Source organism: Varanus komodoensis, unplaced genomic scaffold (assembly GCF_004798865.1).
Source record: "Varanus komodoensis strain SLA01 unplaced genomic scaffold, ASM479886v1 scaffold57, whole genome shotgun sequence".
Lineage (NCBI taxonomy): Eukaryota > Metazoa > Chordata > Lepidosauria > Squamata > Varanidae > Varanus > Varanus komodoensis.
This window is the reverse complement of record NW_025336182.1, coordinates 4,123,081-4,150,836: the sequence shown is the minus strand read 5'-3', so window position 1 is coordinate 4,150,836 and position 27,756 is coordinate 4,123,081. Positions and strand designations below refer to the sequence as shown.

Sequence of the window (27,756 nt, the reverse complement as noted above, 5' to 3'; positions counted from 1 at the left end):
CAGCGGCAAGGTGACTCCATTACAGGGCCTTGTTCCTTTCCTCCATCATCTGATGCTGAATCTTCTTGGGGAGTTCTGGATTGGTAAAATAGTCTGAAACGAGAAGGGAGGGGGAAGGGTCAGGCAGGGAGTCTTCTGGCACAGGATTCGGCCATGTGAGGGCCACGCTTCAGTCCATGGCACTCGAGCACAAAGGGCTCCGGAGGGCAACCTGGCCGAGGGAAGCCTCGAATGGCCATCCTTCAAATGTAAGTTACGACGAGGGAGAAGGGAAGGCTGGCCGGCCCTCGGTGTGCCTCGCCCACCCCCATTTGACCGAACAGTCGCATCTGTACGGGGTGTTCTCTCTCTCTCTCTCTCTGATCTGACAGTGAAGTGCAAGTGCAGCAGCCGCTCCTGTTGCCAGAGATGAGTTTGCCTTGTTGGCATGGCTCCTATTTCTTGACATGTGCCCTGCTGGGAGCATCCTCCCATTTCTTATTGCTAAAGGGGAGCCACGCAAGTGTGGCTGCCCCCGTCGTACTCGGCAGAGCCCCTCTTGGTTCCAGGTCCCAAAGAGGCGCATAAACATGGCACTCATCCTGGCCCCCTCTGGATGTGATGGCCCTGCCGGCGACCGAAGACTCGCAAGGAGCTGAGGTATTTAGGAATCGGGGATGCTGTGGCTGCATGCTACAGCACAAGCCTGCGCAGGTTGGACCAGATAATCGCCAAGGTCCCTTCCGATTCTGCCTGTGCCCCTGAAGAGCACTGCGCTGGGGCAGGCTGCCCTGCATGGGCGCTCTGGACCTTCTGTGCACCCCAGGCAAGACATTTCCTCCATCATCCCACATGCCTCACAGCCAAAGCCTTGTATTTGAAAAGGCTCGTTTTACGTGCTCAGCCTGGCAAAGCTCAGTTAAAACTCTCTGCTCCACACCATACAGGTGCGTGGCTCACTTTCTCAGAGATCAGTGCTCTTCCTGGAGAGGCTTAGAGGCTCCTTAGAAAAGCTGCTCCCTCCATCTGTGAACCCCATCCCTTAGGTACGTGAGGGGGTGTCACACGGAGGTGGGGAGGGGCCTGTTCTCCCCTGCAGAGGAGGGCAGGACGCATCCCAATGGAGCCAAGCTCAGGGAACCCAGGTTCCATTTGGATGCCAGGAAGCACTTCCTGGCAGTTAGGACCCCCAGGGTATGGAATGGGCTTCCACGGGAGGTGGTTGAGGCCACATCAGGGAGGGTGTTCAAGGATAGGCTGGACATGCACATGGTGGGCATGTCGTGAGTGGAGCCGGCTGGGGCTGGGGGTCAGACTAGATTGCCCAGGAGGCCCCTTCTAACTCCCTCTGTTTCTCTCTTCTGCCACATGCTCTCTGGCTAGCTCTGGGTAGAAATACCTGCTTTGCGCCCATGTCCTGGGTGTATGGAGGGCACCTGTACATGGATTTACTCACCCCTTGCAATCATGACAACTCCAGAATTTCAGTCTTTTCCTGTCCTACTCAGAGGTGTTGGGGAAGGAACCTGGGAGCAGTTTTCTCCAGAAACTGATCTGTGAATATTTTTTGCATCTATCTTATGTTCAGAGAAGTTGGAATGTCTGTGTACGTTCTGTGACTCTAATACCGCCTCAGCCAATCAGAGGCAGCTTCTGCTAGTTGCAGAGGTACCTTTTGAGCCTGGATTTCTTGTTATTTTCTTGAGTGTGCAAAGACTACATTGTACCACCCAAGTTGGATGTGAGGGAAGGCATCCTAATGCACAAGATCATCATAACTCCTACCTGCAGCAAACTCTCGTATATTTTCTGGTCTTTGCATCAGGACTTCTCTGGAAATAACAGGAAGTAGGGAGAGAGTTAGAGAAACAGACTTTCAAGAGTTTTTAAAATGGTGGTACTCCCCCGCCCCCGTACACGCAGTGCAATTTTGTAGGTCCTTGTGAAAAATACACAAGACAAATTGGTAAATTACTCCTTCCTTATTGGGAATCAATAAGCCAATTAGCAACCAAGGAGAAACATTTAATTTACATCTGCATCTGCCTTTGGCGGGAAGGGGGCTGAGGAGGTTTTATATTAAGAACAAGAGTATACAACTGTCAAAGAGCCGAGAAAATATTTATAACAATTAAAAATACCCCATCTGAATTATGCAGCTCCTTTATTGGAAATCGATAAAGCAATTAGCAGAGGTGCTGGGAAACAAACCTCCAGGTTGGGTGGAAGAAATTGGAGAAAAAGTTCATAACAATGAAGAGCTGCCTCATAAAATCACCCTCTGCAACCTTGTAAATTAAACTATTATAGTAGTGGGTAGTTCTCAGCCACTGCACACTCACCTGACCACGAGCACTGGCATCTTACTAGTGCCTTTCATGGAAGCAAAAAGTTCCCGACTGTTCAAATGAAATCACACGATCAAATCCTCCTTGATCTGTTGCACTTCAAAGCGCTCCCAGTGAGAGATGATAAAAAAGTCTCCATTGTCTAAAAGCTAGTACCTCTGCGAAAACGGTAGCCCACAATATTCATCCCTGTTGCGTCCGTTTTCTACAAACTGGACAGTTTTGGCGAGACATTGTGTTGTTTCTATAGGATCTTTAAACACATGATTCCCTTTCCTGCAGCCAAAAAACAGTCCAGGGATCACTTGGTTAAGGCATTTTTTGAATGAAAATTCTTCCCATATTGCAGAAGTCTCTTAAGTGACACTTCTGCCCCTTCAAAACCTACGAGACAATGAATAAAGAAAGCAAACCCCAAAGGAAAACCTTTCTCTCCACCTTATTGCTGAACTGTTCTCCTCTGACAATAGGTGATTTAAAGTTTATCCATTTTCTTTTGTTTGCGTATACCTTCTAGACATTAGAATAGCGATTCTTCAAACTGTGTTATTCATATTTGGAATTTTGAGAGAATTTCAAGATGTGCAAAATGGTTGCAAGAAGGGCTTGCCCATTCAGAAGGTGTGAGAAACGTACCTGAGAAATCCTGATAGAAGTAGCTGCACTTCCTTGTGGGAACGTAGGTATTTTTCATTTGCGATCCTGGTGTTTATCTAGAAATTAAAGGGCACAACAGAACTCAAGGAACTGGTGGAGGCGACCAAATTCTGGCTCTTCAAATGTTTGGCTTACTGACTGACAGGTAGAAATTTTTGGTTGTGGGGGGGGGGGATTTCCAGGTTATGAATTTATATGTTATGTTTGTGTAAGATCCCTTGGCGTGTTTATCTTTTTTTACATTTTGCTGCTTTTCTGTATTTTATTTCTTTTAAGAAAGCAATAACTAAACAAAAAACAACTGGACAAACAGCAGAACGAAATACCCCAAGCTTTATGCAGCAAATGCATATGCCAACCTGAACAACAGCATAAACAATAAGCAGCTCAAGAAATTGATCCATTTGTAAACCACAACAAAAGGGATCAGCCGTAAGCTGGTTCCAATTAAACATTAATTTTTGGTACCAAAAATGTAAACACTTCATGTTTTGATTCGATAACCATCTTTCTTAAGGAAGATGTGAATTGTGTCCTTTTTGCTTACCTGGAAAAAAGACCTACCCAGATCTATCTTAAAGAGATCTTGTCCCTACCTTTTTTTACTTAGAAAGTCTATGAAAACATATTCTAGAAGGTTCTCCAAAAAGAGATCAGTTTGCTGCAGTTTAAGGTGCAATCCTATGAGAGCTTAAGGGGGCGGGGTGGGGGGAGCCTGCGTTGGCCAGGACCTATAGGCATTTTTTCTGTTTAAACTTGCCTAGGGTTTCCTAAATAAACTCTCTCTGTCTCTTTTCAGTCCTGTGCATGTGCACTCGTCACTGTTCTGGCTATTATTTCTCATTTAGGCTTAGCGCTAGATAAAGCGACCTATGCAAAGGAACAAGAAACGCAGCTTTCTTTCCTCCTCTGCCTCCAGCCCAGAAACAATTCCTTGCAGGGGCGACCCAAACCCCCAGCATGCACTGGGCAAAGAAAATGGGCATGATTGCAAGAATGCATTTCGGTGGGGGGGGGGTTGGGGGGTCGTCTTTTCACAGGGCCGTCGTCCTCCCCCTTTTCTCTTACCCACCTTGAATTCCAGGAGCTTCTCTTGCTGCTGTGCGTGGAGGGAGCCAACATCCAGGCTCTCCAAGCCTGACCCCACGTCAACCATCTTGCCGGCTCCTTCTGCAGGCAGGCAGGCAGGCAGGCAGGCAGGGAGGCCGCCGGCACGCGCGCTGTTGGCGTTGCCATGGGGACGGTTGCTACCCGCCGCCTTGGCCTTGCCCGCCCAGGCGAGCCGAGCCGGGCCCAGGAGCGGCGGGCACCGCCATTTTCCTGTCTCGTGCCAGCCTGCCCCCCAGTCATGCCTCTCTGGGGAGGGAGCTGAGTCCCCCCTCCTTGCCTGAAACTAGGGAAGGCCTCTGCCCCTCGTAAAATAAGACCCTCTCCACGCTGGAACTTCACCAAGTGTCCTCCTTGGTGCCTGCAGATTTGCACCCGCCGCAGCTTCACTTGCTCATGCTGTTTGCAGGCGTTGTCAAGCATCCTCAACTACACAAATGACACACGCGTGTTCTGCAGCGTGGTGTTTTTGTACACTTAGGACGTGGAGCCGAATGATGAACTACGACAGTTCTGTTAGCTCAGTGGCCTTGCTCAGCTTGGTGCCCTGCAGCTGCTTGGGACTGCCTTGCTCATCCTGCTGGCTGGGGATGATGGAAGCTGTAGTTAGTCCCGGATGTCTGAAGGGCACTGTGCTGTGGGCAAGGCTGGCTAAGAAGAATCCAGAGTTTGCCCCGTGGAACATGCGAAAGAGCCCTGGGGACATTGCATTGCTAGCTGCGGGTGGCACCAGGCAATCTGGAGCCCGCAAGCCATATTTGACCCACCAAAGCCTCTGTCTCCTGAGAAAGCTTTTGTTCTGTCATGAGCAGAGCCGGCTGGAGCTGGGGGTCAGACTAGATGGCCCCAGAGACCCCTTCTGACTTTCTGTTTCTCCCCACTGCCCCCTTCTTCCCCGCAACACCCGGCTCATGCATGGATTGTGGCAGAGCATTGATCCTGGTAAGGTATGTTTTCTGACAGCTTGCTTCCTTTTCCTTATCTTTAAAAAAAATATATTCTTCTAGCTTGCCCCATAGAAATCCCCCAAGAGGAGCTTTTCCCAGTACGGGGCAAAGTGCTTGAACAGGTTCATCTGCTACATTGCTGAATCAGAGAAACAAGAGGCCATGCAGAACGAGTGGGCACCAACCTGGATGGCCTTCTGGCTCTAGATTGGCCCATAATTTTATGAGGCCCCATAATGTGTCTTTGTTTTCTTAAGACTCTCTCTCTCTCTCTCTCTCTCTCTCTCGCGCACACACACACACACACGTACGTTGTTTCTGCCATTCATCCGGCTTTCATTCTCATTTATTCTTTGCATTTGTGCTGTGTTGGCACCTCAGTCAGCAAATGTCGTTCTTGGAATATTCTCTTAACCATATTTACTTATTTACTGGGGTGTGTATAAACTTCCTTTCATCCAAAGATAGCAGTGCACAGTAAATATAAGCAGAAAGCATCAGGCAAACACAACATGCACTGAACTGTTTTTTAAACTGTTACTGTTGTATTTATTGTTATTGTTTCAATACATACAACAGTAACAGTTTAAAAAGCAGTCAAAACACACTTGGAGAGGCTGGGTAACTTAAAATGCCTGGGTGAACGGAAAAGTTTGACCTGGCAGAAAAATTATGCCAAGATTTGGAATTAATCACACTTCCGTGCAGATGGTATTCCACCCCTGGGATACCCCAACAGAGAAAATAATGGATCCCTTGAGAAAGATGCTGGGATAGAGGGTGAACTCCCGGGTCCCAGATTGCTTTGGCTTTGTTAAAAAAATAAAAAATATATAATTGGCAGCTGACTTTCCAGTTCTATACCATACTAGTCAGGTGCAAGTCCATTAAGACTTAGCATGGGTGTGTATAGTACCACAGCTTACCATTGCATTACTCTGCAATAGAGTTCAGTTCAAGATAAGTGGCAACTGGATTGGAACTGTATGATGGGTACTTTGCAGGAAAATCGCATTGTTCAGTGCTGCGTCCTCCCAGACAAATGGGTATAGGATTGGAGTCTGACAGGGCAATTCTATGCATATTTACTTGGATGCAAATCCAACTGCTTTCAGTGGTATTTATTCCTGGGAAGGCATGCGCAAGTCTTAGACTCTGAAATGCAGCTCTAGATTCTTGTTTGTTCAACCAGGCTTGGTTTTCATCACATGTTCTGGAGGTTTTCTGTATTTGTTTCCCTCACTTCCCTTAATTTGATATTCAATATATGTTCTATTTAGAGATATAGCTTTAAAAGTGTCCTGTAAAAAGGCACACGGCATGTAAATCCGCTTACACAGAAGCCAAACAGCACTAATACAAAACTTCTTAGCATCCTTAATACTAGGGGTAAATACATGTAACATTTATCAAATGTAAACTCTTTGAATGCAGAACTTTATTTTTAAAAAATGTTTCTCTCCAATATTCAAGGTTAAACACCATCTTATTAACAGTTACACTGCAAGCCAGGATATAATGTCTCCTGTTGAATTATTTATAGGGTTTGTTTGTATTATAATGGTATTTTTATCGGCTTTTTTCATTTTGTGTTTTGTGAGCTGCCTTGGGTGCTTTGAACAGAAGCAAAAAGCCAGTTCATTGGTTTGTTGTTGTTGCTGTTGTGCAAATACATTAGCTGTTTAAAAAGTGGATCACTGATTTCCACCCATTCAGAACCTTGAGAAGGTTTTCATTTGGGAGGGGGGTCATTAATATAAATGTCACATGAAGAATGAAATCTGACCAGCAGACCGAACTCCTTCATTCCTGGCACACAGACAGGCATTCAGCAGGAGAAGTCGTACCCATAATTGTTTCAGGCATGAGGGTAGCAATGTACCTGTTTGATTTCTGCCTACCGGCGCTGCCTTGGAAGCAGCTGTGGAAGGGTCTGTGGGCCTTGCCATGGCACAGCGGTGGTCAGGGAGAGAGCACTAGCAATGTTCCTTCTGACAATGATGCTGATTATGATAGAATTAGGAGACAAAGAGCAGGGGGATCAAGCACAGGCCTCCCCCAAGTGGCTAATGTTGCCCCTTGGTGATAAATGCACTCTGTCCATGTTCAGGGGTCTCTTCTCTGCCATTGCATCTTCCAGGCCTCAGCCTTGGCACTCAAAATAGCCTCAGGAATTTTGCCCAGGTTCCACATAATCCTCAAATATTTCTCCCTGGCTTTCCATGTATCTCAACAGACCCTTAAGAGAGAGTTTTTTTAGAAGAAACTTGTGAATTCTCCAGTGTTTTGCTTATGGCGCTGCTAAATTCACTCGCCTTTCCTTCAGGCAAGTGTCAAATGCAGAGAAGATGGGCAGAGAGGGAGAGATTTTTCTCTCGAGGTTCTAATTAAGAGAGAAGGGCCAAAATGCAGGGAGGCTGCCTGCAAAGGCCACACACGCAAAGCCAATCCTTGTACAAAGCTGACTTTTGGTTTAAGATGTCTGTGTTTAGCTGTGACCTTTGGGAGAAGCAAGGGAGAGAGAAGCTACTGGGGCAGAAAAGAGCGGGGGGGGGGTGCTCTCTTGAATAGAGAACTGGGCAGCAAATGGTTTCCTCTTTTTGGCCATAGGGGGGCAGGTCTCTAGAGGTGAACATTTCTAGAAATTAAATAGAGATTCTGAGCTGTATAACTGCCTAAAATCACTTCTGACCTGGGAATCTGATTTCTTAATCCCAGATGTACAGTTGCTTATTACAGTTATTTGTCGCTTCTCACTGCAAAAATCTACCTCTCAAAGCAACTTATGCGCAGAAATATAGAACCGCACAATTAACAAAACCAAACCCCGCATTGTCATTATAAAGCCTCATCAGCACAGTGATATGAGTAAAAACAAACACCATAAAAACATAATCCGGAAACCGTGCGCATGCATGTACCATGAAATGCATGTCAGTGGCGCCCTGAGCATGTCAGAGAAGGCCGTTCCCCTGGTTGGCTTGGCAATAAAAATCGGATTGCCTGGGAGATGGGTAGTTAGCCTCGCTGCAAATTAAGCCCTGCCAGCTGAGGAGAGGCCCTTTGGCCCACCCTCCCCACCGCCGCGGCATCAGCGGTGGCACACGCAGCGTCAGGCGAGGCGCTGCCACCGCTGGGTGGTTCACTTGGGAAAATCATTATAATCATTGCCTGATGTGTGGGGGCGACTGGCATCCCTGAGCACATTTGCACGTTCCCCCTCGAAGGCCCCTCGGCAGCCCACGAGCCGAGTGTGGGCCCTTGCGTGCGCATGCACACGTGTGTGGACGCATCACTCGATTTCCGTATGCAGCACCCCGTTTCTTGGCTGGCTGCTGGATGTAGTATGACTGTTATCAACTGCCGTGGCAGGTCTGTCTGTTTCATTTCCACTCTGGACCAGTAGAAGGAATTACCAGATTGCATGGAATTTGACTTTGAAGAAAGACTTGAAGGGAGAAAGGGAGGAAGGCAGCATCAGTAGCTCTCTCGGGAGGGAGTTCCAGAATGGCTTTTAGATTCTAAAAAGGGATATTACTTGTATTCCTTTCACTTTTTAAAAATTGTCATGTGAAACACTAGGCCAAGAGAGTGTGGAGCCTCTTTGAGGCCAGCGGTCAAATTCAGCTTGGAGAAGTTCTCTTGGATGGGCAATGCAAATCCCCAAAGGGTATGGCACTAAATTCATAAGAGGGGAAAAACATCCACAATACTAAACTATTCCGCTTCATGCTTTTCCTGCCATAAAGTTGTTTTACCCATTAGAACGGAGGAAGGGGTGGGGTGGACATACCAAGGCCACAAAGCCACCAAAGGATAGGCCGTGGTCGGTGGGAAACAGGAACCAGCTTGGGTAGCCCTGAAGGCTGGATTTGGCCCCTGTGCCTCTACACCCCCATCCTAGAGACTGCAGTACAGGAAGCAAGGACTGACGGAAAAAATGGCTTGCGACTCCCATCAGCCTGGGTGTTGTAGGCCATTTTTCCTGACCAAACATGCCTAGGCTTGTACCTTAAGTTTGTCTTTCCCCGCCTTATTTTGGAACAAGGTTCACATTTGGAGATGGAGAGCCAGATAGGAGCTGAAATGTGAGGCCAGGGCACGGCAAGACCTGCTGGGAGCTGCTGGGAAGAAGCTGTCACTTCCAGAAGGGGTGCAGAAGTAGCTGAGCGGAATTGGCTGCTTGAGGAGTGATGTTGACATTTGGGGTTGGGGGGGGCCTCCTGCTGAGGTCTGACGTTTCCCACCCACCGTCGTGCTCTGACAGTATTTCAGCTGTCCCTCCTCTAGCCCCCCCCCATCTACCTCCCTTCTCCCCCCTCCTCCTGTCTCTCTCTCTGTGGGGGGCGGATCATGGTTTTGAGCAAAACTGCTTCCCGTGGTCCCTCCATGTTCGCTGCAGGAGGCTTCCCAGCTGCCATCCCTCCTGCTGGCAGGAGGCAAGCAAATGGGATGGGGAGAAGTGAAGGGGGGGTGGAGGGAGGAGGGGGGATGGCGCAGCTGCCAAGAGCACGCCGGGTCAAGCAGAGCAAGATTTTTTCCTGGGCTTTGCAAGGGCGGTTTTGGTGAGGGTGTGCAGCGAAGGCAGCAGGCCAGCCAGTCGGGGCATTTCAACCTGGGCTTTTCCTCTTCTACCAAGGAAATACTAAGTTTCCTAATGTGCCCCCCACCCCTGCCTGACATCCTCCTTGACAGTAGCCTTTCGCCAGCTCAGTAGCACCTTCTCATCACCCCCCGAAGGCCGTCCTCAAAGTGCACCTGGCCATCCTCAAAGTGCACCTGGCCATCCTCAAAGTGCACCTGGCCGTAGGGCAGCGACATCCCTTCTGGACACGCACCACGTCCTGAAGCTTTCGTGTACTTTTTGTTCCCAGAAGGGGCCTGATCTGTTTGGTCCTTGAGAGCCATGCGCGCATTGGGAAGGGCCTCAAGCAGTAGATGCAACTGTTCCTAGAATGCAGCCAGCAAAGCAGGCAAATCAGAGTGTTGCTTCCCATGTAGGAGTTTTGCACTGAGAGGAGCAAGAAGGTTTCCGCTTCAAAGATGCGCACTGTGGGTCTGAGCATTTATGGCATGTTGTTTCAGCAAGGATGCAGAATGCATTTTGCAGTTTGTTTCTAAAGGATGTATTTTTCTCAGTGTCGTCTCTTTTGGTGGGTGCACAATAATGGGATTTTGTCTAACCTGGGCAGTGGGCATTTTCTTGAGGAATCGCTCCAAGAGAACCTTCTGGAGAGTGTTCCCTGGGCCAGAACCACCCACAGCTCTGCACCCCAAATCCATCGCCCTCCTTCCTGGAAAGGCCAGCACTTCCCCAGACTACTGGTACTCTGCATTTCTGTTTCTTAGGGACACACCTTGCAACAGGGGGTAATACTGTCCCCAAAGGCAGCCCCTTCTTTTCCCTGGCAAAACAAGTCCAGATCTCAGTGGGTGGGCATCCCACAAGCCTTGGTTAACACAATCCCTGAGAAACCCTCCAGCAGTCGGGAAAGTACTCCTTTTCCACTGAGCGATCAGGCCATCACTTTGCCTTGGCCATTTCTGCGATCTTCTCCATGGATACCTTCTGAAATGCTGCTCATCCAAGGTTCACTTGAATTCTGGATGAATTTTGGAATTCTGAATTCTTACCTGGGAGGTAAGCATTGGTCTTCAGCGGACCCTGGCCCCTGGTCCACTGAAGAAGAGGCCCAGAGTTAATCGTCCAGGGAAAGGATTTGGGCAAAGATAGGCTTTATGAAGTCCATGTCTGAGTGCTGACCTGGTTTAGTTTTGAGTTGCCGGCACAGCTGTGTCCCTCGCACTGGCCACTTGCGTTTCGGACACCTGGCAGCCACACAGGCTAGGAAGGGAGCTGGCCCGAGCCCTTGCCAGCTGTGCACAGGGACACCCCTTCCACTGTCTCCCTTTCAGGATGGAGAAAGGCCTCTCGGTGCTACCCCTCCACCAAACCTGCCTTCTGGCCTCCTCCTCTTCCTCCAGCAGCTGTTTCCTGCCTCTTGACCCACTTTCCCTGCTCCTTCTCCACCGCAGCATGAAGGCACAAGCTGTTCAGGCACGGCTTGCAGTCCCTCAGACCGATGGATTTTCCCCCACCCTTTTGAATGTCGTTCAAAATGGGCACTTGGCACACTCCCCTTCTGCATTGAAATGGGTTCCGAAACCTGAAAAGGGAAGCTTTTCAAGCATGCAAGGAGAACATTTAGCCATCGGGAGTGCACCTACCCTGCAGAAGGTCCCAGGTTCTGGCGCAGCATCTCCAGGAAGGCTTGGAAATCTCTTGTGCGGAACCCTGGAGGTGGCTTCCAGTCAGTTGACGATCCTGGGCTGGAGGGACTAACGGTTTGACATGGTAAAAGATTGTTTCCTACGTCCCCACTCTCAGACACCTGTGTGGCTGATCGGGGTGTGCCTTCTAAGTGGCAGGTGACAAGAGACATCCTCTTCCAGGATCCTGTTGTTGCTGCAGCTTTGAATTGGATGGTTCCGTTTCACTCAAAGGAGAGACCGTGCAGGATGGTCTTCCTTGAAGCATCGACTGATTAGAAAGTGGTGAACCCAGAGTAGCTTATTTGGGAAAGACTGGCTTATAGTCCACCATCTCCAACCGGCTGAAGGAGTAGATGCACTGAATGGCCATCGGAGCAGACAAGGGAAAACCTCACAGTTAAATTTATGATAAGATTTTTGAAAGGTGAAGAAGCAAGAGTTTCCCCAGCCGCATCCCCATTTTAAAAAAAACAATCCTCCGTGTCTATTATATATATTGCAATGTCAATGCGTCTCCTTTTTAATTTGCCTTTGGAATAGAGCCTGATCTTGGGTCATTCCTTTACTCAGGGACTTTTTTGTTTCGAAAACCCAGACTCCTGCATGAATCGGTGTGATGTAATACTAAACAGTGCTTCTGAGCATGGCCAAAGTTCCCTGTAAGCATGGCCAGTGTGGTTTTCCACACATTGTGCGATCAAGGAACAGGTTAGCAGGCTGCGGTGACCACACCTGATTTGGGCCTCCAGTGCTGGCATCCTTTAAAAGGAGCAGTCATCTTCACCCCCGTCCACCGCTCCTTTCCAGCCAATTGGCCTTCGCCAAAGAACCTCTCTGGGGGCTCTGCCCAGCAGGCCATTTCTGACCACCGCCTCTCCTGCCGTGTGTTTAACGGCACCACAGATCCACCACCTCAGCTCTCTGCTCAGAAGGGCTGCTGTAATCCAGGTCAAAAGGAATTACATAGCGAGGTAGCAGTGCTCATTTAAAAAAATTAAGTGCCAGGGGAAGGGAGGGTGGAGAGAATGTCAAGGCCGAGCCGCTAGCATAGGACAGATTTGTGTGTGTGTGTGTGTGTGTGTGCGCGCTTCTGCCCACTTGCACACGGCCGCCCAGGCAAGGAGGAGAGTTCATTCTGCTGCCCACCCCCACCCTCGGCACGAATGAGATCATTGTGGAAACGAGCAAATTCCTAAATCATCTTGTCATCTTCAATATCAACAAACAGCGCACGCTTCTTGAGAGATGCCAATATATATTACATGGGCGGGCATCTCACCCATCCGCACGCACAGATGCTGGGGCCGCTCCTGCATCGAGGTTCTGCACGCCTGACATTTTTAAGGCGGCACCGCCGAGGCCAATAGCCGTGGCAGCAGAGCGGGGCCTCCGGGCTCCCAGGCAGCGAGCTGGCAACTGGGGGGGTTAGCCTCACTGGGCATCCGCCAAGCCCGTGCCCAGCAGGGAGGCCCACTGCCGTCCTCCCTCTGCCCCACCAGAGACTTCTGGTCTGCCTGGTTGTCCTGGACAGTTTGCATGTGCGGCCAAAGCAGGGGACAGAAGCACTGCTGGGAAACCACACGCACCTTTCTGTCTCCTCCCAGGCACGAGTTCAGACTAGGCGGGGGGCAGGGGGGGCACTGAGCAGGCCACAGCATGAGGCTTCTCAGGCAGAGGGAGCTACTGAGGGAATCTTGTTACCCCAAGGAGGAGCACATAACTGCAAAACAGCATGCCTCTGAACCGCAGGCTTGGAGGAGAAACCATGAGGGAGGGGCTGTGGTGATCACGCCCTGCTCGTGCGCCCTGGGGAGGCATCTGGCCGCCCTTGGTTGGAAGCAGAATGCTGGGCCAGAGGGACATCTGCTCCAGCCGGCCAGGCCCTTCCTGTGTCCTTGTGAGCCATGGCACTTAGGAATGGATCTTCCATCTTCAGCTGCAGTCTATCCTCTCAGTGCCAGCTGCTAAGGAAGAGCTGTGGGCCAAGGGTTGTTTTGGCCACCTGTCCGGTGAGGCGTCTGGCTGGCCACGGTGGGGGACAGGTGCTGGTGGACCCTCTCATGCACCAAGGCCTCTCCACTGGCTTCTTTTTGAAAAGTGGAGTGTCTGTGTGCAGAGGCACACATGTCCCATTCAGATCCAGATAAGATAAAATGCCTTTGCAGATGCGCAGGTGGGGTCCTGTGTCTCAACGCTGGGTCTGTAATGTACAGGCACGGGGAATGTGATGTGTGGGCAGGTAGAATCGCCCTGCCCTGGCATGGCCCTATGCGATCCTGTCCGGATCTGGTCAGTCTCTGTGTGAGGAACTTATTCCGCACCTGCTGGGTGATACTTGGTGGAAATCTGTGGCGTTCCCCTCCGTGAAATGTGGTGATAGTACTACTAGCTCAGGCAGCCTGAAAGGGACTGGGCAAATCAGGAGCCTGGAGGAGCCCTATCAACAGCTGTTTGCCCCGTGAGCCAAGTCAGACCTCCATAGTTACGTGCCCGGCGGTAGGGTTCCCCGGGGCATCTTTCTGGCCCATGTGGGAAGTAGTACACAGCTTCCTGACTCACTTCCGCAGGACTAATAATAAACTGTGTCATGTGAAGAAGCCCTCGCTCTGGATCTGCTCTGGATGGTTTGTTCTCTGCTGCTGGCACACCCAGGGCACAGTCTGAGGCGCCCAGCGCAGCTGGCTGGGGGATCCTGGGAGCACCAGGGCTTGCCTCAGTGTGCACTGGATGAGTCCCTCCGTGGCTTGGGGGTCCTAGTAGTGTGCTTGTGGAGAGGGTGTGCAAGAGAGAAGCCAGTGTGTTCTGCATCAGGGCATAATTTTACAGACCTTCGACATGTCCTCCCGAAGCATTTATTTTTCTTAACTCCCCGCCCCCATGCCCTGACAGAAAAGGAGCGCCAAACCCAGGACTTCTGGTCTGTACAACTGCATGCCCCATCATCCTGTAAACGACACTATCCACGAGGAGAGGTGTGGAAAGGAAGAAATGCTGAGAACGGGCCAGACTTAATTCATTTTCAGAGGCAGCAGGGTGGGGCTTCCAGAAGTAACATCATTCGATTAGAAGGCTAGTTCCTCAGCACATGCTCAGAGGTTTTCTCACTCCCTCCGTATCCCAGCAATGACAACACAGGTTCGAGCGTGTGCCCAGGATCTGGTTACACCCCAGGCTCGTGGATGCGTGGAATGGGGGGAATAAAACGTGAACACGTGATAGAGTACGGGGCTCGGCCACACGGTCGTGCCCTTAGGTGTGTGCGCATCTGCCTTTGCACGGCAGGCGAGGGGCCCGCTTCACCCGGCCTCCCCGCGCCCCGTTTCCTGCCCACCCTCCCCGGGGTCGCGCTTCCTCCTCATTGTGATCCGGCCAGCTGCGTTTCAGCACCCAGGACAGCTCCGGAGCCGAACAATGGGGCAGCGCGTTGGCACCGGTTTAGGGAGCCTCGTCAAAGTCTCAGCCCGCAGAAGCGGGCAGGGATGTTGGAGGCTTCGGTGCGCCGGGGAATGGGGCGGAGGGGGGGAGAGGAGAACGTGAGCAGGGGGGGAGCCGGCCTGCCGAGTGGAGCTGGGCCCCTCCATCCGCGCCCTGCCCTCCTAAAGGTTACCTGCGAGGGGAACCTGGCAAGGGGCTGTGCCCGCACACAGCATCTTCCCTCTGCCCACTATCTGGCTACCTCTGCATCGCTTCCAAGGCCCCTTGGCATGCATTTATTTATTTGTTTGTTTGTTTATTTACTGCATTTCTATGCCACCCCACAGCCAAAGCTCTCTGGCCGCACCACCGGCCTTTCCACCCAGAGAGCAGGAGGGGTATCTGAGAATCTTATTACCGTTAGCTAATCACCTCCAGTTCACAATCCTAAATAAAAGCATGAGCAGGAGCGGGGGTTTTTGCTCAAGAAATGTTTGCAAAACCCAATATTTTGTCTGTAACCTATGTGTTTTCTTTTTTGAAAAATGCAGTTCGGAATAAACATTAAAGCAAACAGGCACATATACACACCAAAAATATATAAGTGGGTTTTAGTCAAAAAGTGACAGTACATGCATCATTTTCCCGTTCGAAATACCCACTATTCCTGTTCCAAGGAGGCCCGGAAAAGGTCGAACAGCAAAACAGAAATGAGCTGAAACAAGCTTGGAAGATAAGCCGGAAATTCACTTGCCTTTCCACCCCTGGCCATGCACCACCCCTAACCGAGAGGCAGATGCACCCATGCCGCTCCCATACAAACTTGCGTGAACTTCCAACAACACAGATCCCTCCCGCTCTCCAGCCATGCATTGCAGGTGATCAGCTTTTTGGTGGTGGCGGCCACAAGGCAGAAGATGCATCAGGCTGCCCTCCTCTTCTGTTGTTTTGTTTGCGTGTTTGTTCTGTGTTTTGGGGGTTTGGCATCTGTTGAAGGCCCTTTCATTGCAAACAACTATAATGTTTACCATTCCGCTGCTCTGAGGATGGATTTGTACTGAAGGCTGCTTGGAACTGGTACATTTTCTAGGCTTCCATTTTAAGCATTTTCAACATTCTTTTTGTTATATTTTGTTCAATTTTGATTGGATTTCGTCTCTAAGGTGGTTCAAGTGCTTTTAACAGAAAGGCAGGGTTAGGGTTATATATACTCCCACATGTACACACACACTAGCAGTATTTACGATTACATTTACAATTCGTTTTGCTCTGTGCTTCATATTCAAAGTATAGGATGATAGCCTTAGTAGTCACAGCAGCTTTAATTCCAGGATCTTAACCTTGAGGTGTTTTGATAATGCTTGAATAGTAACATTTGCTTCTGGGTAGAAATGTCCAACACTACATTTTGCAGCGTGGTGCCAAGTGGCTTGATGTTATGTGCCATAATCAGGCCAAATTTCCGACAGTTGTGTAAAGAAATGGCTGAAATACAGCAGTTTACAAATACCTTTCCTTTTCTGTCCCCCCCTCCCCGCCTGGCCATTGTACTGCCTTCTTTGCCCTGGCTTAAAGTTCCTTTGTGTGACTGCCTTTATAGCCCCCTTAAATGCATCCAGAAACCAAGAACAGCAGAGGACTTGGTCTGTTGCGAAAATCCTTTGTGTATGTATCGAGTTATGGGGTTTTAAACCCTCAGAGCAAGAGGGTGTGTTTCCCACTAAGAGCAGTTGGTGTATCCCTAAGCTCTGTGACTCATTGTACTTTTCTGAGTGGAAAATGTGTGAGTATCTGTATTTATAACTATATCTCTAGATAGAGAAAGATAATTACCTCTCAGTTCCCAGCATAAACTTCAGCATTTAAACTAAGTTGTGGGGCAGTGTATCTCAAATTAAGCCTTAAGTGTTAATCACTCTTTTATTCACATAGCACAAACAATAAAGGGATGAATTGCATGGACAGATTTAGAACTCCTGAAATGTAATCTGAGGCATGGAGTGAGCTATGCAGTTCAAACGTACATAGTGAAAACAAAGACTTTGGATTAATTACCCTGGGTGTAACCCCATATTGCAGATCAGTGGAGGTTTGAGATGATCTTCCTCTATGATCTGAGGATAAATAAGGGCTCCCTCAGCCCCTTTTCTGTATACACAAGGGGAGGAAAGATTCCAGGTGCGGCAAAGGAAATACAATTTCCAACCCTGTTACTGATCAACAGAGTTGTGGAGTGATGAGTCCAAATCTTGGTGGTGGGACAGTGTTCTGACCAGGCAAAGGGAAGCTTTCTATCTGGAAGGTGTAGCTGGATAGCATTGCTGGGTGGGCTATATTAAATACAGACCGGCTTAAGTAGAAGATGATGCTCCAGTGGAAAACTGAAAAGGGGAAGAGTGGGTGGGTGCATGTGATAACAAGACCCCGACCCAATATCCTCCAGTTGTTTTAGATCGGCTCCCATCAGCCCCAGCCAGCATGGCCAATGGTCAGGGATGCTGGGAGTTGCAAGTCCACAACATCTGGAACGCACCGGGTTTGGGAAGGCTGCCTGCACTTAGCTTTTATTTATGGAACCTGGAGAGAAGAGAGAGAGGAGAACTGCTGTGAAACCTGCTAGAAGCTGGACCAAACTGCTCAGCAAAAAAGCTCCCGATCGGGTGCCACAAGGAACGGCTGTTGTTCCACAGAATGCGAGGCCTGGGGATGTCGGCTTGGCGGCTTGGAGAGGGAGAGCCATGTGGTGGGCCGAGCCTCTTTCAGCCCGAGGTCAGAGTCCATGTCAGGGAAGTTCTTGGGGCCATGCACCAGCGGTGGGCTGAGGCCAGAGGCAAAAGAGGGTGAAGTCCCGGCACACAACAAACAGAGAAACCACGGAATTATCAGTGGACGGGGGGACAACTCTGGAGGACCCTGTCAGCTCAGTCTGAGATCTCAGTGGGCCCAATGGGGCTGTCAGTCCTCAGCCTCAAGACCCTAAATGAAGCCCCCGTGTCTAGAGGCATTCTACCTTTGCTGGCCACGTGCTGCAGATAAACAACAGGGCAGCTATATACCTGCTAGTCCCGTTTGTCAGCTTCCGGTTGGGCCCCTGAATTAAACCCGAACCTGGCTTAATGGATTTTTGCCACAAGTCACCAGAGCCCATTTTGGGTTCTTCTTGGCCCAAGCTGGGACTAAAGTGCTGTCATTTGCTGGAACAAATACTCTGACCTCTGCCATGAAAGAAAGCAGCAATGGCTGCATGGCGATGGCTTCTTACAACTAACAATATGCTTTAGACAGCCCGAATGCAGGAGAAAACCTCAGATTTTGGTTTAATTTCCTGCACCTTAACTTAAAAGACAAGTATTTTCTCAGTGTGGTCAACCACTTCAGGCAAAGTTCAGCGCCTTTAAGTTTTCTGGATGGCTGTGGGTGAACACCTTCCTCCTGCAACGGTGATAACCCCAGTGGACACTTCTTTGGAATTATTATTATTATTATTATAACATTTCTATGAAGCCCCACTGAAGTTAGTGGAGCTTACTTCTGAGTAAGCATGCGTGTGACCATGTTGCAGTGCTCTTGTAGAGGTGCAGATCACTGAGGATGATGGGAGTAGTCAGCTGTAATGTGGATTAATTTGGTGGGGTATTTTTGGTTCCCTTTCTTGCACCTTCCGTGCCTGCTCCGTGCTGGCACAGCAGTGATTCCAATCAACATTGCCTTGATTCAAAGAAGTGGAATTGGACTTCCCCGGGAGGAGGTTGAGGCCCCACCGGGGAGGGTATTCAAGGATAGGCTGGACGTGCACATGGTGGGCATGTCGTGAGCGGAGCCGGCTGGAGCCGGAGGTCAGACTAGATGGCCCGGCAGGCTCCTTCTGACTCGCACTGTTTCTATGTCTATGTTTCTATGTTATATCTTTTATTATATAAAACCTCAATTATTTTATTCTATCAGTTTTAACGCTCTCTCGACTCACAGTATTTGAGTTGTCTTTACAATGACCCGGTCAAGTGGGTCAGAGGTGCTGATTTTCTGCAGTTGAATGGCTGAGATGGTGGCTACTCAGCCACCCATTTTGTGGCCACATTTAGGCATTTCCAACACAGGGACCTTGAAAGCTGCCTTGACCCCTGGGTCGGACCTTCGGTCCACCAGGCCCAGCAGTATTCATGGGGGCTGGCCGCTCGAGCCCTCCACAGAATTTGCTAGAATTCTCCCAGCCCTACCTAGAGAGGTTCAAACCTGCCATTTTGCCATGCAAAGCAAGGGCTCCTTCCCACTTGCGGGGCTCTGGCAGTGGAAACCATGGGAGCATTTCCAGGGTGGTTCATATGTAGAGGAACGGTGCCCCAAGTCTCCGGGCAGCATCTGAGAACCGAGAAGGGAATAACAAAGCCTTCCTTCTGGGGCTCGGCTCTCCGGGTTGTCTCCCTGTTCGTGCACCTTTCCCGGGGCCGGTAATTTGTTGCTGGTCCCTAAAGCTGACATGATTATCAGTCAGGGGAAAGGAGGCGGGCTTGCGGGAGGTTTTTGTTGGTAAAGAAAAAGATTTGAAACAGAGCTCAAGATCCATTAAAGGAAGGGACGATCACGGCTGCAGAAGCAGCTGAAATTGAGCTTGAGGTGGGGCTGGGGGGGAGGGAAGGAAGAAGGAAGGAAATAAAAAAGAAAGGGGTGGGAGGGGAGGAAAAGACAGCAGGGACAAGATGAATCGATAAGCAAGCGGGGGGGGGGGTATTTCACAACAGACCCAAGTATCTCAACCTCGTCAAGGAAACTTAATCGATAAACTAATTAACTGCTTGCAAGCTTTGTAATTGCTCGATCAGAAGAATTAGGATGAGAGACTGGGGGTTGAGCAAAACCGAGGAATAAAGGCCAAATCGTAGAACTCTTGGCTTAAAAAAATATATACTGTTTTATTTTTGCACCAGGAAAAGTGAGGGGGGATCTTTTCTTCTTCTTCTCCTTTTTACAAAGTAGTAATAAAGGGGGTTTGGGAAAGTAGGGGGAGGGAGAAATGCTGCTCCATTAAAGGGAGGTCGGAGGGAAATTTTGCTTCTCAAGCTGCTGGCCGCTTCTGAGCTCTTTGTTCGTTGCACGGAAAAGCGTCCAGTCCGAGTCGGGATTCCGCTATTTTTGCTCCAACGTCCTTTTTTTGCGGGGGTTACCATTCCGAATTCGAGGCTTTGCAGCTTTGCTCCTGTTTGGACCAATGAAGGAACCAGACGCCATCAAACTTTTCATTGGACAAATCCCCCGGAATTTAGAGGAGAAAGACCTTAAGCCCATTTTCGAGCAGTTTGGCAAAATCTACGAGCTGACCGTCATTAAGGATAAATACACCGGCATGCACAAAGGTAAGTCCCAGCGCGCAGCTGGATCCTGCGCCTGCCGGTGGGGAGCCGCCGGCGCGCCTCTCGGCGTGTGGGAGAGGGGCTGGGTGGCGAGGCAGAGGGGCACGCATCGGGGCGCGGCGGGGGGGGCCCACGGACCCCGGAGCATCCCCTGGGCTTGGCGCCCCGGGGACGGAAAGGCCCCGGGCGCGCGGCGCAAGGCGCGCCTGGCTCGGGGCGGGAGGTGCCGAGCCTTCGGGGTCAGGAGGGCCGTGGGGACGAGCCGTTCGCCGCGGGAAGGGGCGAGCGGGGGCGGAGAGCGGCAGATGGCCGGAGGTCGGGCCCGCGGCTGGCGAAAGCGAAGGGGAGCGGCTGCGCGAATCGCAAGCTGGGTGTTTAGCTCTCCGCCCGGCGGCTGGGGATGCAGGCAAGTCGCCCGTCGGTGCGAGGGCGGCTGGGCGTAGACTTGGATCTCGCCTCTTTGAAGCGAGCAGCAGGCTTCGAAGCCCCCCGATGGAGGCGGTGCGGGGCGCCGGGAAGGGGCCAGAACTTGCCAGAGGTGCGAGAGCCACCTCAGAGCGCCTAGCTGGGCATGCACGGTTAAGGCTTGGCTCCCACCAGCGTCTTTATCTAGGAGATTACAAACAGGGTCTGGCCAGTGCCCCCCGTGATGACAGGCCTTGTCTGAACGTGTCCCCCGTTTTCTTTCCATCGATGGTAGAGGCGCTTTTCAGCCTTGTTTGTAAAGGATCACTTATTGTGTTTTTGCTTAAACACACACACACACACACACACACACACACACACACACACACACACACACTCTCTTTCTCTCTCTCTGGGGGAGTGAAGTGGAGATATATATTTTTAGCCAAACTTCGCTTTGGCTCTGGGGCACACAATTGACGCCAGAAGGGAGGGGTTCCAAGTTTAAATAAGCCAGTTTGACACAACTCCTGGGACATCTTGCTTTTAAAACAGAAGACTTTCATCTGTTGTTGGATCCCTTTCCAAATTTTCTGGGGAAACCATCCAGCAGTGGTCTGTCTTGCCATCAAGGCCTCATACTCTCAGTTATATGGAAGAGCCAAGTTTGTATCTTTGTTTGATATATTTTTTGGTGGTTGTTAGATGATATGTGACAGCTCAAACTTTTTATGGGTGAGCAGGAGGAGAATTGCAAAGGAAGAAGAATAAATTTCCCTCCCCCTTCAGTACAAAGGTGGTCTCTGCTAGCTTGTAAATGCTATGCTGACCACAAGTACCACTTTAAGGGGAAAAGAAAGTGGAGCATAATCCAGTTAGTGCACCCTGAAGGAATGCAATCAAGAATGAACGATAATTTAATGCATTAAAGATTTCTCTTTAATTAAAAATAGCAGCAAAATTTTGCACAATTTTGCCCTTAACTTTGAGTATTCAGCAGTGGCAAACTACTAGCGATCGAGATGGTAGATGGCGGGCCGAAAGAACTGAAAACATCTCATTCCCCCGCTGGGTTTGTTGATCCAAATTGTGATGAATGGACATGGTATAGCCAATGTTTGCTGTTCTATTTTGTACAGGAAAAATGGGTCTGTAGAAGGGAAAAAAAGGCAAGGAGTCAATTTGAAGCTGCTCTCACATTAAAATCTAGGAAAACAGAATTGATTGCCCCTAAGGCCTTCTGGGATTCCATAATCCAGTGTGAAGCTGCTGCTTTGTGGGGGGGGGGGGTTATTTTTAGTTTTATGGCAAACAGACTTTAAAATGGATCACATGGAAAGGAAAGTGGCCAACTTTATTGGCCTGGTCTCCCACGCCTTTGACAGCAGGGTGATCTGCTGACACAAACGGTGACTGTGCTTATCTCCATGCCATGGAAACACCCAGGTTTCTACAAATCAGGGTGCTGTTCAAGATGCAGGAGCCAGGCCAGCAAAAAAGCGAACGAACAGCGACAGAAGTTGCAATGTTTGTGAAAAAGACATGAACTGATCCAGTTGCTTCTGAAATTCAGGCCTAAGGGGATGCATGTCTGGGTTGGTGGGTGTTTTTGAAGAGCGGGGACATATCTCCACCCTTTGCAGTAACCAAAATCTACCTGAAGTTACATTGGGCCTGCCCCACTATAAAATGCTAGTTTTAAAAAAATAAAGCATCGGTACGCTTAAACATTATAGCCAAATGTGGTGGAAGTAGGGGCAGAGAGAGACCTCCCAGTATTGGATTTTTTCTGAAAAAAAGAATTTGGGAACATCAGCTCTCAGTATCTGGCAGTGCAGGGAGGTGGAATTTTCGAAGAGGCATGTTTAGGGGATGTGAGAGGGCTGGGCTTCTCCCCTCACATCTGATGAGCCCTTAGCAGAATCTGGACTGAATCAGGATCTCACTCATTTATCAGAAGATACTTTAATCTGGCAGTCGGGCTATTCCTCCATCTCATTAGCACTGGCAGCAGCCCTCCAGGTGGGGACCCTTTGCAGCCCTACCTGGAGATACCAGGAATTGAACCAGGACCTTCTGCCCTGGAACAATGGCATTTTTCCAGGCAGTCCCATTCCCTGAGTGACCGTGGGGTCTGGGACAGTCTCTGTTGCCTGGTCCCTGCTTGGCTCCAATTTTTGGCCAGGCGTCCAAAGCTGGTCCCCCTCCAGATGTTTTGGACAACTCCCAGTATTCCTGACCATTGGCCGAAGAGCGTTAAAGCCCCCGACAAAGAGCTCTGGCTGTTGGGAGAGCTAAAACTTGAGCAAAACACATTCCTACCTGCAGGGACCGGGTTAGAGAAGGTTCTGTGTGTTGTGAAAGGACTCAGAATTGTGCGCCTGTGAATTTCTAGCATTGTCATCCTTCAGACCTCGGGTTCTTTCCCCAGAGAATCACTAGAATGGAAATCTTGCAGAGGGTGCAAATGCACCTCTTGGCCCTAGTGCTTATGTTCATAAAGGCATGCGCATGAACACCCAGAACGCTACCGTTCCACACCCGCTGCAAGCTGGCGCAGCTGATAACATATCCTAGGACAATTACAGTGTTGTTCTTCTCGTCAGTCTTTCACCCAAAGAGCAGAATGCCCAAGTGGCTTTGCAATCGGCAAGATTATGGTAGAGTGCATGAATGTCACCAGGTGGAGGAAGACCTTTCTGCAGTACGTGGCAGTGTGAGGAGTCAGTTTGTGCGGTGATACTCGGGGTGTTTTTATCTGTGAGCTGTCAGGCGGCACACTGTTGTAAGAACCAACGAAACAGAGCCATATACCGTTCGTAAATCCTTCTACGTCACAAAAAAGGGTGACTTGATTTTGTCTCGCGTTCAGTCATGTTTCTAATAGTGATTGCAGAATATAAGGAGCGCCCACCACGAATCCTCTTAAAAGCGTGTGGCTTTTATTAATTCATTCATTTGCAAGCGCACTGGGGCCAGGAAACCTTGCTAGGATTAAGTTCTCTCCCAGCTCTGCTGAAACCATGGTGCCCGCCTCCCACAGCCAAAATTCAGAACGGCACTGACAGTTCCCTTAAGCAGCGCTCCCTCTTTACCCGCAAACCAGGCATCCAGTGTTGTTTTCCTTCCTCCAGTCTGGTGTACTCCGCATGTGTTTTCTGGGGATGCTGGGAGTTGTAGTGCATTCTAGAGGGTCGCAGCTAGCCCTAGCTTGTCATGAAAGGTGCTTGCAATGAAGAGAGGTGTTTACATAGAAGGAGCGAGCAGGTATTTCTGCCCAGAAGTCCTGCAAGAGATCTCTGGTGTTTACCATTTGGCAACCAGCAGTTCTGCGTTTTCTTTACTCTCCAGTTTCAAAAACCTAATCCCCAAAGATTAAGAATTTATGATAATCGGCTGTTTGGATAACCCCAAACCCATGGCAGCTGGATCTCTAAAGTGGGATTTCTGCCTGAGTCAACATGCACCAAGAAGGCATTTTCAAGCTGCAGCTATAAACTGCTTACTTAGAAGTAAGCTGAATGGAATTTAGTGAGAGTTGCTTCTAAGTAAACATTTTTTAAAAGTTTCTCTACATCTTCTCCAATAGACATCCACTTGAACAATCTGCCTATGAATTTTGTCAAACCGTAAAAATCCAATCCTTAGAAAACAGTGAGATTTTAATAATTGAAGGTATGGAATTAGTATCCATTTCCAGGAAGCCCCTGGAGAATTTGGACATCATATTGCTTAGTAGAAGCTCCCTCCCTCCTGTCCCCACCAAAAACAAAACAAAACAAGAAACCATACATTGTAAACCTTTGGGTTCTGAGTGTTGTATCTGTTTATAAATACTAGGAAAACGGTTCACAAAGATGAGGTAGAAAGCATGATAGAAGTCTCTTGGGCAGCAGAAATATGGAATATCTTTTCATGGTGTAGAAAGAAAGGAACTAATGTAAATGATAAAACTTGGGGCTCACACAATTTTTAAAAAATGTTTGGGGGTTTTGTAGGCAGAGAAGGGATTGCGTTCTTCGATACTGCTTGCCGTGCTGGAGAAATGCAAAGAAAATAATTTAGCAAAGGGCTCCACTGCCTTCCATGGCCCTGGGTGGCTGTCTAGTGCCCTGTGGGGACCAAACTAATCAGGAAAATTCTGTAGGGCAAGAAGACACTGTTAAGACAACATTTTGGAGCCACGGGGACAATGGGGCCTGTCCATGTCCTCCCCCACCCCCGCCCCTTCACAGCCCATTTCTCTAAAACCAAATGGACCAAAAGTTCCATGTTCTCACTTCACGTGGAAATGTGATACAGCAAGACTGGGAATAGCAGAAGCAAGATAGCAGAGGAAACACAACATTGATTTTTCCTAGGGCAGCGTAATAGCTCTCTTGGTTCACCCCTGATTTGGGGATGGGTTTGGACGTGGCATTTGCGGAGCAGGAGCTAAAAGGAGCCGCTGCCAAAAGTAATCTCTTAATTGCCCTAACGGGAATGCCTTATTCTAATACGGGACTTTATTAACTCATAAACAAACTCGCTAGTCAGGCGGATGGGTTCAAAGTTACAGTCCCACATCTCAGCTGGATTGTTCTTTGGAAACGTTTGAGGATCCACGTCGGAGGACATAGCCCCGTCCGGGATCGTGCCTTCAAATTAATTGCAGGGCGCTCACTTAGGCACTGCCTAGCAATCGCCGAGAATGCCGTTATTTCCCCCGTGCGTAACCAGCCGCCTTCCTCCTCCTCCTCCTCATCCTCCCCAGCATTGCAGTGGTGTGGGCTGTCCATGCCACCTTTCCCACTGCGGAGCTTCTTAAGCCGTGGCCCAGAGAAGAATCTCTCTACTCAGCCTTCCGCTCGATTTATTGCAAGGCTGTTTTGACCAGGGCTGGATTACCCAACGGACTAACAATCCCCCGGCCTCAGGCCTGTGATTTTTCTAAAATGCCGCTGGTTGTATGGCACTGAAGAACAGGAATTATTTATCTTATTATTATCTAATTCAGAAGCATCCCCCCCAGCCCCAAACTGTTACGAGTGTCCCTACTGTAGAACAGAAGCAATATTTAGCAAATAGCCCATCAAGAAGCAGGGGCTTTTTTGAGTATTCTGTGGGAAAAACAGCCATTATAACTTAGGTATACACCAGTGGGTGCAGGGAAGGAAGCAGTGTAATTCTGCAGCCCAAAACCTGATGGTTTCCTTACCTATCCTTTCCAAAAGTCTTACCCCCAAGGAAGGTGCTTCTCCCGAAACAAGAAAGGTGGGTAACAACCCCACCTTCCATGAGCTAGCAATAACGCTGGGAGGCCAGAGCAACTTGAACACCTTGGGTGAGTTGCTTGATCCTCCACCTGCTGATTTTGGCAAGGCAGCCTGCTGATATGGGCAGGAGGCAGGATGGGCCAGGTTTTCATGGGTCAGCTGGCAGCCCCACACCTGGGATAATGGCTAGGTGGGGCAGCTGCAAAGGTAGCTGAGGCTCGAGACAGGACTGCGGATCTCAGGTGGGACCTCCCAGCACTGCCCAGATGGCCACCCCTCTTCCTGTGGTGGATTCCCAGCTTTCCCCGTTTGCAAAGGGTGGGAATGCCTTTGCTTCCTCTCGCTTACTGGCACTGAGAACTTTTTGCTAAAACATGGTGGGATTTTTGGGATTTTGTCCCTACTGCTTTTGCCTGTGGCCGCATCCACCACCAGAATGTGCCCCCCCCCACCCGCCCCCAAATATTTCCCTGAAATTGAATTTGTCTTTTAGGCTGAAAGAGGTTCGGCACCATTCAGCTGAACAAGTTTGTCTTCCCGCCTTCCTTGTGATCTTCCTCACTAAGCGCTGTCATAATATGGCTGCTGGAAGCCCGACGCTGTAAGAACAGCTTCGGACTCAAGGTGGGGTCCTGGCCTGATCAGGAAAGCAGGTTGCACGTCTTGTTCCCCACGTACACCTGAGAGAGCTGATGTGTGCCTGTCGTTTTGTCTTAATCCACTCAACCCTTTTGTTTTCGCGCTCATGTGCCTCTAACAAACGGCCTACGTGATCCCCCACACCTCCTCGAAACCGAGCACGTGACTAACAGGCTACGAAAGCATCCTGGACCGACGCCATCTTCGTAGTCCCTCCAGGGGCTACCCACACGCCGCATTTATTTCTGTAAATGTTCTTTTGATTGTGCATCCCCCCCCCCCCACACACACACACACACACACACACACACACACACACACACCCCTGCATTCGCTGCTACTTGACAGAAACCAGAGAATGGGCTGCATATCCACTTGGACGGGGTTGAGTGTCCACGCCCCCTCTGCTTGGCTTTCTCCATGAAGTCTGTGATTTTGGTGAAGGAGACGACCCCAGAGCAGTGGCCCAAGTCGCTATTCCAGGTGCCCCTTGGGTGATGCTCATGGCTCTCCTGCCAAGGAGCATCACGGAATACACACAGACACCCCGAGACCTTCCGTAGAGGGTGAGCCGAATGAGCAAGGCCAGAGCCGCATGTTATATGGGGAGACCGTGCGCAGCTTTGGCAGTGAGGGGCTGCCTGTGGCTGAGAGCAGTTATTTCTTGATTTGATCCCCTGCGAGCTCCTCTCCCTTGTCTCACAGCTGTGCTCGTTCCCCTGGTTTGAGAACAAATCCTCTTCTTTGTGTTGCTGTCTTCTCCGTGTTCTGTGCCCTCCAGGCCAGTGGTCTATCTTATCCCCATGCTCAGTACAGTTGGGATGTCTGTAAATATTCCGTAGCCTCTCAGGGATGGAGCCAATAGCTAGGGAGATGCAGTGTAATTTACTTGAAGCCAGAGCTTTTATAGACAGCCGCTTCACAAGTTTCTAAATCTGTGTTTCATCTTGTTCTGTGTGTGTCTGTATGTGGTTTCCTAATGTTGAAAACTTGATCCAGTTTGGAAGACAAATAGGCAAAAGCACTTTCTTTCCAGCTTTATGCTGTTTGCGGTGATTTCTTCTGATACCCCATTCATCTTTCTCTCTGCCCTTAGACAGGCCCCCAAAAGAGGATCCTAAGAGAGCTTTGCAGGCAGGTAGATGCAGTCATCCTGTCTGTCTCTTACCTTTTGCAAACAGGTGAGCCTTGTCAGAGAAGGACTCTAGGATTTGGGGCAGTGCAGAAATGGAAGCTGAGAAAAGCCAAAACAGAGATCCTTGCCAATTTAACTGTTCTGATGGATGCTAACAAAACATGGTTAAGGGCCAAGCGGTCTGGGAAGGCAGAGAACCCCTTTGTTTCCATCTGTTTCCCCAGGGATAGAATTCTGACTCAAGAAGAA

At 49.6% G+C, this 27,756-nt stretch overlaps 2 protein-coding genes across 3 annotated transcripts in view; one reads left to right on the top strand and one right to left on the bottom strand.

The window, feature by feature from the left end:
- RIIAD1 (regulatory subunit of type II PKA R-subunit domain containing 1) lies at positions 1-4,140 on the bottom strand. The gene is made up of 4 exons (XM_044449069.1): positions 4,057-4,140; positions 2,964-3,040; positions 1,765-1,811; positions 1-93 (listed from the first exon to the last, which is right to left on the bottom strand). The coding sequence occupies exons 1-4, from the start codon at positions 4,138-4,140 to the stop codon at positions 20-22; spliced, it is 282 nt and encodes a 93-aa protein (XP_044305004.1). The 3' UTR covers positions 1-19.
- Positions 4,141-19,931: 15,791 nt separating this feature from the next.
- CELF3 (CUGBP Elav-like family member 3) overlaps positions 19,932-27,756 on the top strand; it is a 47,246-nt gene continuing 39,421 nt past the window's right edge. For both annotated transcript variants that reach the window (XM_044449293.1, XM_044449292.1), the window contains exon 1: positions 19,932-20,076. In XM_044449293.1, the coding sequence (XP_044305228.1) occupies positions 19,932-20,076 (145 nt within the window). The remainder of the gene's footprint in view (positions 20,077-27,756) is intronic.